The sequence below is a fragment of the Crassostrea angulata genome, chromosome 7 (assembly GCF_025612915.1).
Source record: "Crassostrea angulata isolate pt1a10 chromosome 7, ASM2561291v2, whole genome shotgun sequence".
NCBI classification, from domain to species: Eukaryota; Metazoa; Mollusca; class Bivalvia; order Ostreida; family Ostreidae; genus Magallana; species Magallana angulata.
The window spans coordinates 60,344,104-60,357,756 of record NC_069117.1 but is presented as its reverse complement, the minus strand read 5'-3'; the positions used below and the strand labels follow the sequence as shown (position 1 = coordinate 60,357,756).

Sequence of the window (13,653 nt, the reverse complement as noted above, 5' to 3'; positions counted from 1 at the left end):
AGTTGAAATAGTACTTGTGTCATCAACATATATACGCCCCATAAAATGGACTTATTTCCTGCAGATGCAAATATTTGCATTTTGATTCAAAGATAAGTAGCTTGGGGGTTTAAGACAATAACAAAAAAATTCAGCTTAAAAGCACCTTATAGAAAAACTAAAAATTATGTAGCTACAGGTCCTTACATATAAAAAACTATATCTATGGCGCACTAAAAGTTACGCCTGGTTTTGGACTTATTCATTCAAAACTTTTGAAAAAAAACCCACCTGGCTGTTTTTCTCCCACTTGACCTGAGGCACGGGGAGTCCAATGCTGTTACAGGACAGGTCCACTCTTGTATTGACAATTCCCACAACTTGTTTAGGTCCATCATCAATACTGGGTGGCACTGAAGCAAAAAGACACCAAATTCATCATGAGTGTTATTCCCCTTACCTTGTACAGACCTAGAGAGGCCAATCATATGTATTCCCCTTACCTTGTACAGACACTGAGAGACCAGTCATGTATATTCTCCTTACCTTGTACAGACACAGAGAGACCAGTCATGTGTATTCTCCTTACCTTATACAGACCTAGAGAGACCATTCCTGTATATTCTCCTTACCTTGTACAGACACAGAGAAGTCAACAGAAGCATTGCCAGCTGGGTTTGAAACCAGACAGGTGTATTCCTTGTACAGACATGGAGAGACCAGTCATGTATATTCTCCTTACCTTGTACAGACACAGAGAGACCAGTCATGTATATTCTCCTTACCTTGTACAGACACAGAGAGACCAGTCATGTGTATTCTCCTTACCTTATACAGACTCTGAGAGACCAGTCATGTATATTCCCCTTACCTTACACAGACACTGAGAGACCAGTCATGTATATTCCCCTAACCTTATACAGACTTGGACTAATCATGTGTATTCCCCTTACCTTGTACAGACACTGAGAGACCAGTCATGTATATTCCCCTAACCTTATACAGACACAGAGAGACCAGTCATGTGTATTCCCCTTACCTTATACAGACATGGAGAGTCCAGTCATGTTTATTCTCCTTACCTTATACAGACACTGAGATACCAGTCATGTGTATTCCCCTTACCTTATACAGACACTGAGAGACCAGTCATGTGTATTTCCTTTACCTTATACAGACACTGAGAGACTAGTCATGTGTATTCTCCTTACCTTATACAGACATTGAGAGACCAGTCATGTATATTCTCCTTACCTTGTACAGACACTGAGAGACCAGTCATGTGTATTCTCCTTACCTTATACAGACACAGAGAGACCAGTCATGTGTATTCCCCTTACCTTTTACAGACATGGAGAGACCAGTCATGTATATTCTCCTTACCTTGTACAGACACTGAGAGACCAGTCATGTGTATTCTCCTTACCTTATACAGACACTGAGAGACCAGTCATGTATATTCTCCTTACCTTGTACAGACACTGAGAGACCAGTCATGTGTATTCCCCTAACCTTATACAGACAGAGAGAGACCAGTCGTGTATTCCCCATATCTTATACAGACAGAGAGAGACCAGTCATGTGTATTCCCCTTACCTTACACAGACACTGAGAGACCAGTCATATATATTCTCATTACCTTATACAGACACTCAGAGACCAGTCATGTGTATTCTCCTTACCTTATACAGACACAGAGAGACCAGTCATGTGTATTCTCCTTACCTTATACAGACATGGAGAGTCCAGTCATGTGTATTCTCCTTACCTTATACAGACATTGAGAGACCAGTCATGTATATTCTCCTTACCTTGTACAGACATGGAGAGACCAGTCATGTGTATTCTCCTTACCTTGTACAGACACTGAAAGACCAGTCATGTATATTCTCCTTACCTCCTTGTACAGACATGGAGAGACCAGTCATGTGTATTCTCCTTACCTTGTACAGACACTGAGAGACCAGTCATGTGTATTCTTCTTACCTTGTACAGACATGGAGAGACCAGTCATGTGTATTCTCCTTACCTTGTACAGACACTGAGAGACCAGTCATGTGTATTCTCCTTACCTTGTACAGACATGGAGAGACCAGTCATGTATATTCCCCTTACCTTGTACAGACACTAAGAGACCAGTCATGTGTATTCTCCTTACCTTGAACAGAGATGGAGAGACCAGTCATGTGTATTCTCCTTACCTTGTACAGACACTGAGAGACCAGTCATGTGTATTCTCCTTACCTTATACAGACACTGAGAGACCAGTCATGTGTATTCTCCTTACCTTGTACAGACACTGAGAGACCAGTCATGTGTATTCTCCTTACCTTATACAGACACAGAGAGACCAGTCATGTGTATTCTCCTTACCTTATACAGACCTAGAGAGACCATTCCTGTGTATTCTCCTTACCTTGTACAGACACAGAGAAGTCAACAGAAGCATTGCCAGCTGGGTTTGAAACCAGACAGGTGTATTCTCCCTCGTCCAGGAGCTGAGCGTTGGTCAGGAGGAGTTGTCTTCCCTGGTCCCTGATCCGGACACTAGGGTTCCCGTAAGGAGGAATCACCTGATATTGTCTCATCCACACAATCTTGGGAGGGGGGTTTCCTGAGGCTTCACAATTCAGGTACAACTGTTGGTTGATGGTGACAGACTTCTGCTGGAACTGGGATCCATTGATACGGGGTGGCACTAAAATAGAGACAAGGATAAAAGTGAACTTTAATCACTACATACAAATGACTGTTCAAAGATTTCAGTTTGGGCAGTCAAGCACTTGTGATTTCAAGTTCTCATGACATCAGTGTTTCAAAACAATTTGCTCACTTTACAGTTTCAGTTAGCCCTTTTATAAATCAGCACACTATCAATTATTAGAGGGCAAATAGGGCAAAAATAAATGGGGGCTACATCAAGCAGTAATTAGGCAGATAAACAAGTGGCTAGTGGAGTACCCTGAACTTCCAGCTTGTAGTACTTCTCTGTTAAGCCAGCCATATTCTCAGCCTGACATGTGTATTTTGCAGCATCTGATGTCTTGACAGCTAAAAACTGGAAAATCTACAAGAAAAGAGGCATGTACTACAGCATTCCAAAGACGTCTGTTTGGTACATAAATGCTAAATTTGCTCACAATGCCCCTATATACATATACAGCCTGTGTGGAGCTTAGACCTTACCTGTCCACCAGACAATATCCTTATGTGAGCATTGTCTTCTGTCTGTAAGATCTGTCCATCCTTCAGCCATGTAACCAGGGGCTCTGGAACCCCACCCACATCACACTTCATAGTCACAGCCCCTCCCTCTGTAGCTACGTGAAGCTCCTCCCCCTGAGATCGGGCTATGAAGGGAGGCACTGTAAATCATAATGTTACACTGTGGTGTGATAACATGATATACTGATTGTCACAAAAAGTCACAAAATATCATTATCGAAAAAAGAAGGAAAGAATGTTAACTTTGGTACATTTCTTATTAAATTTTCTTTACATACATGTAAGCAGTCACAAAATTCTATGAGACAAGACATTTGAAATTTGTTTAACCTCTTAACTTAATGCTAAGTGCATACAATGTTTTTTTGATATTTATTGTTTTATATTTAAACTTCATGTGCAAAAAAATTTCAAACTTTTTGAATAGAATCTTTTCAGGGGAAATTATGTATAGAACAATCTTTTTCACCATGGACTTGTAAGTTGAACTCCCTCTTCTCCTGGCCGGCGACATTGGTCACAGTACATGAGTACTTCCCAGCATCCTCTAGCTGAGCATTGGAGATCTCCAGAACTTGGTCGTTGTTAATGACCCGCATGTTCTTGTAAGGGGCGTCCAGTAGGGGGACCCGGTTCTTGAGCCAGATGATTGAGGGGGAGGGAATCCCCATGGCTGGACAGTTGATGTTAATGGTCTGGTTTTGGACGGTCACCAACTCACTCTCCGAGGCCACCTCTGTCAGAATGTGGGCAGGGACTGCAAAACCAAATCAGTTTTTGCAAAAAAATGTGTACCAAAACATAATTACTTGTCACTGCTAAGATTGGAGTATTTACCAAGAGAGATCGTTCATTAGAATTAGCTGTTGGATAAACATTAAGAGATAAATGATTACTGTGGTTTAATCAATATTCGTTGGATACCAATTTTCGTGGATTTCATTATTAAGTTGATCCACGAAATTAAATGTTCATTGAAGTTCAATTTCAACTAACATTTTGTATTGATAGGATCATTGGCCACGAAATTACGTATCCTTGAAACTGTGGTTTTCAGAAAATCTACGAAAATTGATACCCACGAAAATTAATGAAACCACAGTATCATGGAATAAAAGTAATTTAGAGCTAAAGTTAAACATCAGCAGATGGAGTATTGACCACTGTGTTAATTCCCCATACCTAACACCTCCAGCTGGAACTTCTTGCGTAGCTCGCCCGCCTTGTTGACGGCCACACACATGTAGATGGCAGTATCAGCCACCTGGGCCATGTCAATGGTCAGCTGTCTGTTGTTGTCAAGGAGACGGATGCGGTCTTTGGGGGTCAGGGGACTGTCGTTGATGGACCAGGTCACAGTGGGCTGGGGCACCCCTGACACCGGGCACTCTATGATCACTGTGCGGTTCTGTACCACCTTGGGAGTGTACACCACATTTGATTCATCAATGGAGGGGGGAACTGAAAGAGAGCAACAAGGATCACCTCAAGCTTAAGTAGATCTAAACCCATTCTTATTCACAATAGAATCTAACAGAATCTAAATAATGACTATCCATTTCATAAAAAGCCAAACTGAGAGGGGACAATTTATAAGGAACAATAATATTGAGTTTTTTCCTTTTTCTTAAATATTTGTAAAAAAAAAAAGAAAAAAGCAAAAAATAACATATATGTAAAAGAATGAAACCTTCAAGAAGTACGTAATGGTATTACATATAGTATTTCACACTTTACATTAGGATGTTGGCATACCAGATAATTCAATATTTCCAGCCATCAATTACAATTGAAATTAAATCTTCTCTTGATTTTCCTCTCATTGATTGTAGACATCTCTGAGTGATGTTACATATATCTACCTTCACACCCTCGTGAAACACTAAAGTTTAAATGAAAGTGACCTGGAGTGACCTACAATGACGTTTGAGTGACCTACCCATGACCTCTAGCTCCATGTCTACACCATCCTCCCCTGCAGGGTTCACAGCGGTGCAGCGGAATGTCCCCGTGTCATTAATGGTCGTGTTCACGATCCTCAACTGTAACCCTCCTGTTAAAAGCTCCATCCGTGAATCAGGGACCAAGGGAGAACCACCCTTGTACCATGTTATGTTTGGAGGTGGGAGACCAAATGCTGGGCAGTTTAGAACTGTAGTTCGACCTTTGATGACCCCTGTATATTTCTCAAAGGATTCCCTATCAATCACTGGGGGTACTACCAAACAGAATAAGATCATTACTTCTTGTTATTCATGGAGTCAATCTCTTTCTGAATTAAACTTTACTACATTGTAATTAAGAGCACTAAATCATTGACAATTGTTTTTAAATAGTGCTTCAAAAAATGTGAAAATGTACTGGAAAGTTAAGGACTTTTTGCTCTTTATGAAACGACTATTACATCTCTTTAAAGTTGCTATGACCAAACTAATTAACAAATTCAGCTAATCACAGTAAATGATTTGGCCTTTCATTTTATAAACACTCGACCAACTAACTTTGAAAATTTTATGATTTCTTTATATGAGCTTTTGTCTCTCGTTTACTTTTTTATTTTAAAAAATGAACAACTACAGTAATATTCCTTCAATACAGTTACACTATCAACCCATTTAATGAATTGTTCCCTCGTTAATTGTACGTTATGTCCTAATTACAAGACACTGACCCCAGACCTCCAGTTCTATGTTGACCTGGTCGTCCCCCGCTGAGTTGGAGGCCACACAGGTGTAGGTGCCTCCGTAATCGACCACAGCGTTGTGTATGTGAAGTTCCTCTCCCCCACTTTGTTCCCTGAGCCCCGAGGCCAGGGAGAAGTCTATTGGCTGACCGTTCTTCAGCCACAGGATCTCCGGCTCTGGGGTACCAGATGCAGGGCATCCTAGGGTTATCTCCTGTCCCACTTTAACTTTGGGGAATTTCTCCGTCACAGATATTATTGGAGGAACTAAATATCCAAATCAAACTTAGTCTCAATGTTCAATGTTCATTACACAAGAAATGATCCTGGACCATCCATACAAGAACTTTAATTAAATACAATGGGTTTAGAATCTTCTACTCAAGCTTGATTAAAGCTCTGTTTAACTGAATACTGTCTCCTTCAATAAGAACTGATTTTCATAATTTAATATACCAAATAAAATGGGAATTGATTAACACAAGATATCAAACAGACCTTCCACAAAGACATCAAAGTCAAGCTTGGCTACTCCTGCCTCATTCAGAGCCTCACAGCTGTATGTCCCAGTGTCCTTGACCCCTGTAACCTTCAAGGTCAGCTCCTGTCCATCCTTGTCCAGCTGTATGTTTTTGTCCTTGGAGAAGTCGACCTTTGACCCGTCCTTGTACCATGTTATGACTGGTGGTGGTATACCAGAGGCTGGACAAGTAATTGTTAAAGGATTGCCTGCTATGGTCCGCGGCTTGATGTTGGTTCTAAACTCATTTATTCTACTGGGAACTGAAAAAGGAGATCAAAAGTTTATCATGCTATAAAAAATTCACTGCCACTAGTCTGATTGCACAATAACAGGTAAACATATCATTATATACCTACAAGCACTTTGTTTACAGCCTTACACTGTAAGTATATTACAAAGGTAATGTAATAAATACTATGCATCTGTATGTTGTAGTCTTAAGCAGTGCATACAAACTCTTTATACATACATGTACATTATAGTCCTGACTGTCACACCCAGCTTTGTTTACAGCCTCACACTGCATTTGTATTGTGCATGACATACATACTCTGTATCTATACATTGTAGTCTAACTGCCACAACGCACTTTGTTTACAGCCTTTTACTGTAATGTCTACTATATATGTACATTGCATCTGTATCTGAAATCTGTAGAACTGACTACCACCGCCTGCTTGGTTTACAGCCTCTTACTGCATGTATATTGTATATGTACATTGTTTAAGTACTTTGTATCTTTACATTGTAGTCCTGACTGTCACGTCCCGCTTTGTTTACAGCCCCTTACTGTATGTGTATTGTATATGTCCATTGTATACGCACTCTGTATCTGTACGTTGTAATCCTGACTGTCACGTCCCGCTTTGTTTACGGCCTCACACGTAAACGTCCCACTGTCAGAGAGCTGGGCATTAGGGACTCTAAGTTGTCTCCCCTCAGACAGTACATCAATCAGGGGGTTGTTATTCAGATCCAAGAGGATCCCCTCCTTGTACCACAGGATGGAGGGGTTGGGGTTACCCCCAACAGGACAGTTTAGCACCAGCGTTCTGTTCAGGATCACCCGTGGCTCTGTATCAACATTCTCTCTCAATATGTAGGCAGGAACTGTCAGAAAAAGGATAATAATCTTAGCAAAGCCACTCCATTCTGTTAAAGTCATTGACTTCCACCGGTAAAAACTCATAACACTGAAGACTAAGGGTACAACATGCAATGAATGTACAGACAATAAATGTAAGCAAGACAAATCATTCCAGTGGAATAGCAGTGAGAAGTAGCTTAATCCACTTCTAGAGTGTGATTTCATATAAAACATGTTGGAACAGATATCTTTTCACTATACAGGTATTTCAGGTTCAGGTATTCATTTTTTGGCATGCAAAATTGTTGTAAAAGAAATTAACAAATTAAAGTAGCATGCACTTCCTCAAATAAAGTGATAACTATTGAGCAAATTTGTGAAACACTTATACACAATAGTTCCTCATACCCAAAACTTGAAGATCAAATGCCTTCTCATTGTTTCCGGCTACATTCTTGGCGCGACAGGTGAACCTGCTTGAGTCTTCACTGGATGCATTGAATATAAACAGGGTCCAACCATCATTGAGCAGCATGTAATTCACAGAGTCCTCCTTAATGACCTTGTTGGCCCTGAACCAGGATATCTCTGGGCGGGGAATCCCCGAGGCAGGACAAGTCAGGTTAATGGACCGCCTCACTATCACCTCAGGGCGGGCAATTTCTCCCTCCCTTTCTATGGATGGGGGCACTACAGAAAGAAAAATGATGAGAGTTGTTTCCCTTTAATTGGCTTTTTTTTCAACATAAACAACAGAAATCAGTATTCTAAATTAATTTTATAGATTAGAAAATTAACCAATATACAATGTAATACCAGTACATGTACCTGATAATTTAATAAAGTATCAAAAAAAGCATTTACTCTTAAACTGTCCTGAAAACATTTTGCCTAACCAATTCCAGATAGTCTTATGATCATAAACAATTCAATAAAAATAAAAGATCCAAGCTTTTCATTTTTTCTTTTTTTTGAAGAAAACTTAAAGTGGCAAAAGGTCCAACATACCATAAACCTCCACCTCGTACTCATTGTGGTTGTTTCCGGCGGCATTGACCCCTTCACACCTGTACAGTCCAAGGTCAGTCACCCGGGCACTGGTCAACTCCAAACGTCTACCTTCAGCGTAGATCCGGATGTTGGGGTCCAGATCTGGAGAAACAACCTCTCCGTTTTTGTACCAGGTGATTTTTGGGGGAGGAATTCCAGACATTGGACAGCTGATGAACAGTGTGTTCCCAATCACCACGGAGAGGTTACTAGGGGTCACGGTCTCAAGGTCAAGGACAGGAGGCACTACAAAATTGTATTACATGGTTAACTACCTTTTTTTCCAAAAAAAACAAAAATATGAGTGTTAATATAAAGCTTTTTCCACCGTCTTACCCTGTACCTCCAGATTAAATGACTTGTCTGTTTCTCCTGCCTCATTCCTGGCAATACAGGTGTACCGAGCTGTGTCCAACAAGTCGGCTTTATCGATGGTGAGGTTCCTCCCGTCCTCTGAAATAAAGATCCTCTCACTATCCCCTAAAAGCTCCTGTCCATTTTTCTGCCATGTAATCACTGGCATGGGGTCACCCTCTATTGGACAGAAGAAAGAGGCCGTGTGATTGACCACCACTGAAGACACGGTGGGGCGCCTGTCAATCAAGCTGATGTCCTCTCCAATCAGTTTGGGTGGAACTGTCACAAAGAATAACGACATCATTATTCTAACAAACTGTTGACCACCATAATGCTAGTCAGCCATTACTTATCTAAACATTTCAAATAATGTTGACTATTGTTTGGGAAAGAGGATATTATACTGAGGACATGAAGATCCACTGAGTGTTCAGTCTCCCCGGCTGCATTGGTTGCTACACATTTGTATGTCGCTGTGTCCTTGGCATCAACGTTGTAGAGCTCCAAACCTCCATCATCAAGGAAGGTAACTCCTGTCTCGTCACCAGTTAGCAGCACATCATTCTTGTACCAGGTAATGAGAGGAGGCGGGGTTCCTACCGCTGGGCACGGAATCGTAGCAGGATTGTTCTCTATTACTTGAGTGTGGTTTGTAATGAAGGGTGGGAAAAATGGAGGATCTGGAAATGATATCAAATGGAATATTTGCAGTGTAATCGAAGATTTTATGTACATGTTGTGTATATGAACACAGAAATGCTACAGACCATGAATGATAAGGATGAAGTCTTTCATTGCTGAACCGGCAGCATTAGTGGCAATACACACATATCTCCCGTCATCCACTACTTTCACTTTGCTGAAATCTAGCGATCCAAATGGTGTCATCGATATGTCAGGGTCACTGGTGGGGTCAAATATAACATCATCTTTTTTCCAGGTGACCTCTGGTTCAGGATCACCTTGGGAGTCACAGTTCAGGAAGGCTGGCTCTCCTGTCACTACCACCGTGTCTGTCTCCCCATCTGAGCTGATGGTGGGGGGAACTGTATAGAATCAGGATTTACAATCAATACAATGCGAGTACTCTCTGGAGAGAAAAATCCCTCCAGTACTGGTACAATTACTCTTATTCAAAGATATAAAGGTGAAATTAAAATTAAAACACTAGGGATCTAATGCACATCAAGATAACGTTTGACTTACTCTGTACTATAAGGGTGATGATCTTGGTTGTCTCCCCTGCAATGTTGCTGGCCACACACTCGTATATAGCCCTGTCGGAGATCTCTGTGTTGAATATCGTGAGTCCGATGTCACTGAACAGGAAGTGATCCGAAGACTCGGGGGAGAATCGTACAAAGTTCTTCCGCCAGAACACCTCGGGGGTGGGCTTCCCCCTGACAGAGCAGGGCAGGACCACATTCTCTCCTACCTTCACTGTGAACTGCTCAGTTTCCTCTCCCTGTATGATAGGGGGTGCTGAGAGAGGCAACATGGATAAAGGAGAGAGAAACAATAAGCTTGGATTTCAAGAAGAAAATTGGTATCAAAACTTATGAATAAGATTAAATTTTTTCATCTTCATGTATATAAAAAATATCATAAGAACGTTAACATAACAAGAATAGAATTCCTGGGTTCCCCGCCGGTCAAGCAGTATAATAGTATACTGTATATGAAATTGCAATATTTTCAAACATTCAGGGCTTTTGTGGGGAGGTTGGGAGGAACATTTTTTTACCCCCATCACCCATTTTTTTTTCTATTTTTCCTGTCACAAATATATCCAAAATACTACAATCTAAAAGAACTTGACCAAAGTATTAGTGGTATAAACATTTGGTATAAATTTAATGAAAATCCGTCAAAATTTGTAGGCATGAGAGCGCTTACAAGGTCACAAAGTTCTATAACTCCAACAAAAAGTATCAACCAATGCTGATTTTCAAACTTGACCACGGTAAGGCCAAAACAAATTAATGATTTGTTTCTCAGGCACCGCTGCATCAGTAAAATCATCGCCGCATCAAACTTTTTTATCGTTATTTTTCCGGATTTTTTATATCTTATCATTATCGGTTTTCTCTATTATGGAATCTATGTAAACAAACGCTCAGAACAAATGCTTGTCTCTGTCAGTGAAAAACGTTAATTTATCAGAAACATCTACCCAGTGACCAACCTAGGGGGCTACCTGGGCTAAATAAAACTTAATGTAAATATAATTACTCGCTTTGTGGTCGGTAACTTCGCCAGAATTTCCTCAGAAAGAGAGGTTGAAGTTGCCCTGTATTCTGAGTTCACGATCGTGAAAGTTAACTCCAAATGCAATAAAATGATAATAATCTAATTCAAAAGACATTTTCATAGCCTAAGTTAACCCCTGTTGTGATTAATAATTAGCGGCTGTCTTATCTTCAGAGGTTATAAATACGGTTGATGCAACCACATACTGTGCACTGAAAACTACAACCGATGTTTATAACTTTAGGTGCTGATATTACAATTAGTTGGTAACTTGTAATTAATTAATAACTATGCCAAGTTAGTGCTAAAATAATCATGAATTTGTCTACAGTTATCTTTAACTAAAAAATTCTTTACAATGTTGTAATTGGGTCAAAGGGTTGGACAAATACCTCCAAAATACACTTGAACACATAGACTGATTTTATTTGTCATTTAGCCAACACAATTACGAAACATTTCAGCTACAAAATGTTTGAATACACATAATAAATTAAATTTAAAAAATTGGATAAGATTTTAAATTTTTTAGGAGTTGTTTTATTTTTAATTGACTTGCTTCAAATTAAGGTTGAATCTGTGTATAAATGTATTACCATTAGCATTATGCCATTGTCAAAGAATGGAAGTCTACCAGATTTCTCAATTTTCTATCTATTTTTCTGTGAGGGAGAACTTCAGAAGTGAAGTCTCCCTAAGCTAAGTTTGTTCTGGGTTGGTCCCTGTTAACACAACCACTGAAATTTCTCTGTTATCTTCAGAAATTGAAGCCTCTGTGATATTGCATAGAAACAGGAATAAAGGACACTTGTATTGTTTGAGAATTTTATGATGATTTATTAATTTACTTTTCCTTGATTTCAGTCCTCAAGGCACTGAAGATTGATAAGAAAACATCCCCAAATGAATGCTTTATTTGATTAATTTTTATATGGCAAATTCAACTAGTAAAATGCCATAAGAAGTCCCCTATTTCAGTTTAGACTTCTGTTATTACTGTGGAGGGGAAAGATGGGCCGCAAAATGAAGCAGGGGCATAAACCATTTCTCTTGTTTGTTTATATGCAAAAACTCAACCTTATAAAAGGAAACAGAACAGTTTAAACTGAAAAGAACAAATTAAAACAAATGTTTAAACTTTGCCAATGTATGAGCTTGATGAATATCTGCTGATGAGTACGCAAATAAATCATATATTATGGGTTACCGTCGTTGTAAAGTTTGTCTAAAAAAAAAAAAAAAAAAAAAACCTGCCTGCCTCATCAAAATTTCAAAATTTTGGCCTGAGAAACTAATGATTAATTTTTTTTGGCCTAATAGTGGTATAAACATTTGGTATAAATTTAATGAAAATCCGTCAAAATTTGTAGGCATGAGAGCACTTACAAAAAAGTGTGACGGACCGAAACACAGACGCACGGACGGACGCCCGGCATTTCTATGTCCCCGCTCCGCGCTGCGGCGGGGGATAAAAAGAGGGAAAGAAGAGCTATTATTGGAGTGCTGAAATCTGTTTCACCTTGCACAAAGAGCTGTACAGTCTTGTCTACGTCCCCTGCTTGGTTGCTGGCGGTACACCTGTAGGAGGCCGAGTCCTGGGGGTCAGCACTGAAGATCTCCAGGCTCCCGTCCTCACGGATAAAGTAGTGGTAGTCCGTCAGCGAGATGGGGCTCTCATCCTTGAACCAGGAGATGGTGGGGCGAGGGTCCCCCTCAACACTGCAGGGCAGGATGATGCCCCCTCCCTCCACCACTGTGAAGTTTGTGTAACTGTCCTCCTCTCTGTGAAAAGTGTGCCGCGGGGGAACTGTCAGCGAATACAACACAATGACAGAGATTCAATGTCAGCAAACATAACACAATGCTGTATTTCAATTTCAGCATATAGAACACAATGACAGTGATTCAATGTCAGCAAATACAACACAATGACAGTGATTGATTCAATGTCATCAAATACAACACAATGAAAGTGATTAAATGTCAGCAAATACAGCACAATGACAGTGATTCAATGTCAGCAAATACAACACAATGACAGTGATTCATTCCAATAGTTTTAGAATTATTATTAAATGTCATTTCATCCAATATCACCATAAGTTTTTAGTGGTGTGGATCTCTAAAGGAATTATTGAATCTGTCATATACCACTCAGAGGACTCCATTGTTACCTTGGACATTGACAGACACAATGTACGTGGAGTTCCCTCCCATATTAGATATTACCTTGGACATTGACAGACACAATGTACGTGGAGTTCCCTCCCACATTAGATATTACCTTGGACATTGACAGACACAATGTACGTGGAGTTCCCTCCCACATTAGATGCCACACAAATGAAGTCTCCCTCATGTGACTTCTGGATGTTCTTAATGTTTAGCTCCCCTGGTTTGCTAATGGTCACATGATCGTTGTTCTCCAATACCTACAAAAATAAAAGTATCTACATTATTAAATACAAATTGAATGAAAGGTACTATGGAATCTTTTAA

At 40.0% G+C, this 13,653-nt stretch overlaps 1 protein-coding gene across 1 annotated transcript in view; it reads right to left on the bottom strand.

Moving 5' to 3' along the window:
* LOC128156367 (hemicentin-1-like) overlaps positions 1-13,653 on the bottom strand; it is a 66,794-nt gene that overhangs the window by 37,046 nt on the left and 16,095 nt on the right. The window contains exons 17-34 of the mRNA XM_052818473.1: positions 13,439-13,586; positions 12,674-12,961; positions 10,111-10,386; positions 9,672-9,950; positions 9,309-9,584; positions 8,884-9,183; positions 8,506-8,793; positions 7,906-8,187; positions 7,236-7,520; positions 6,386-6,670; positions 5,876-6,154; positions 5,144-5,422; positions 4,387-4,665; positions 3,674-3,961; positions 3,166-3,344; positions 2,941-3,046; positions 2,453-2,677; positions 271-392 (exon numbers count right to left, since the gene is read on the bottom strand). Coding sequence (XP_052674433.1) covers positions 271-392; positions 2,453-2,677; positions 2,941-3,046; positions 3,166-3,344; positions 3,674-3,961; positions 4,387-4,665; positions 5,144-5,422; positions 5,876-6,154; positions 6,386-6,670; positions 7,236-7,520; positions 7,906-8,187; positions 8,506-8,793; positions 8,884-9,183; positions 9,309-9,584; positions 9,672-9,950; positions 10,111-10,386; positions 12,674-12,961; positions 13,439-13,586 — 4,464 coding nt within the window. The remainder of the gene's footprint in view (positions 1-270; positions 393-2,452; positions 2,678-2,940; positions 3,047-3,165; positions 3,345-3,673; positions 3,962-4,386; positions 4,666-5,143; positions 5,423-5,875; positions 6,155-6,385; positions 6,671-7,235; positions 7,521-7,905; positions 8,188-8,505; positions 8,794-8,883; positions 9,184-9,308; positions 9,585-9,671; positions 9,951-10,110; positions 10,387-12,673; positions 12,962-13,438; positions 13,587-13,653) is intronic.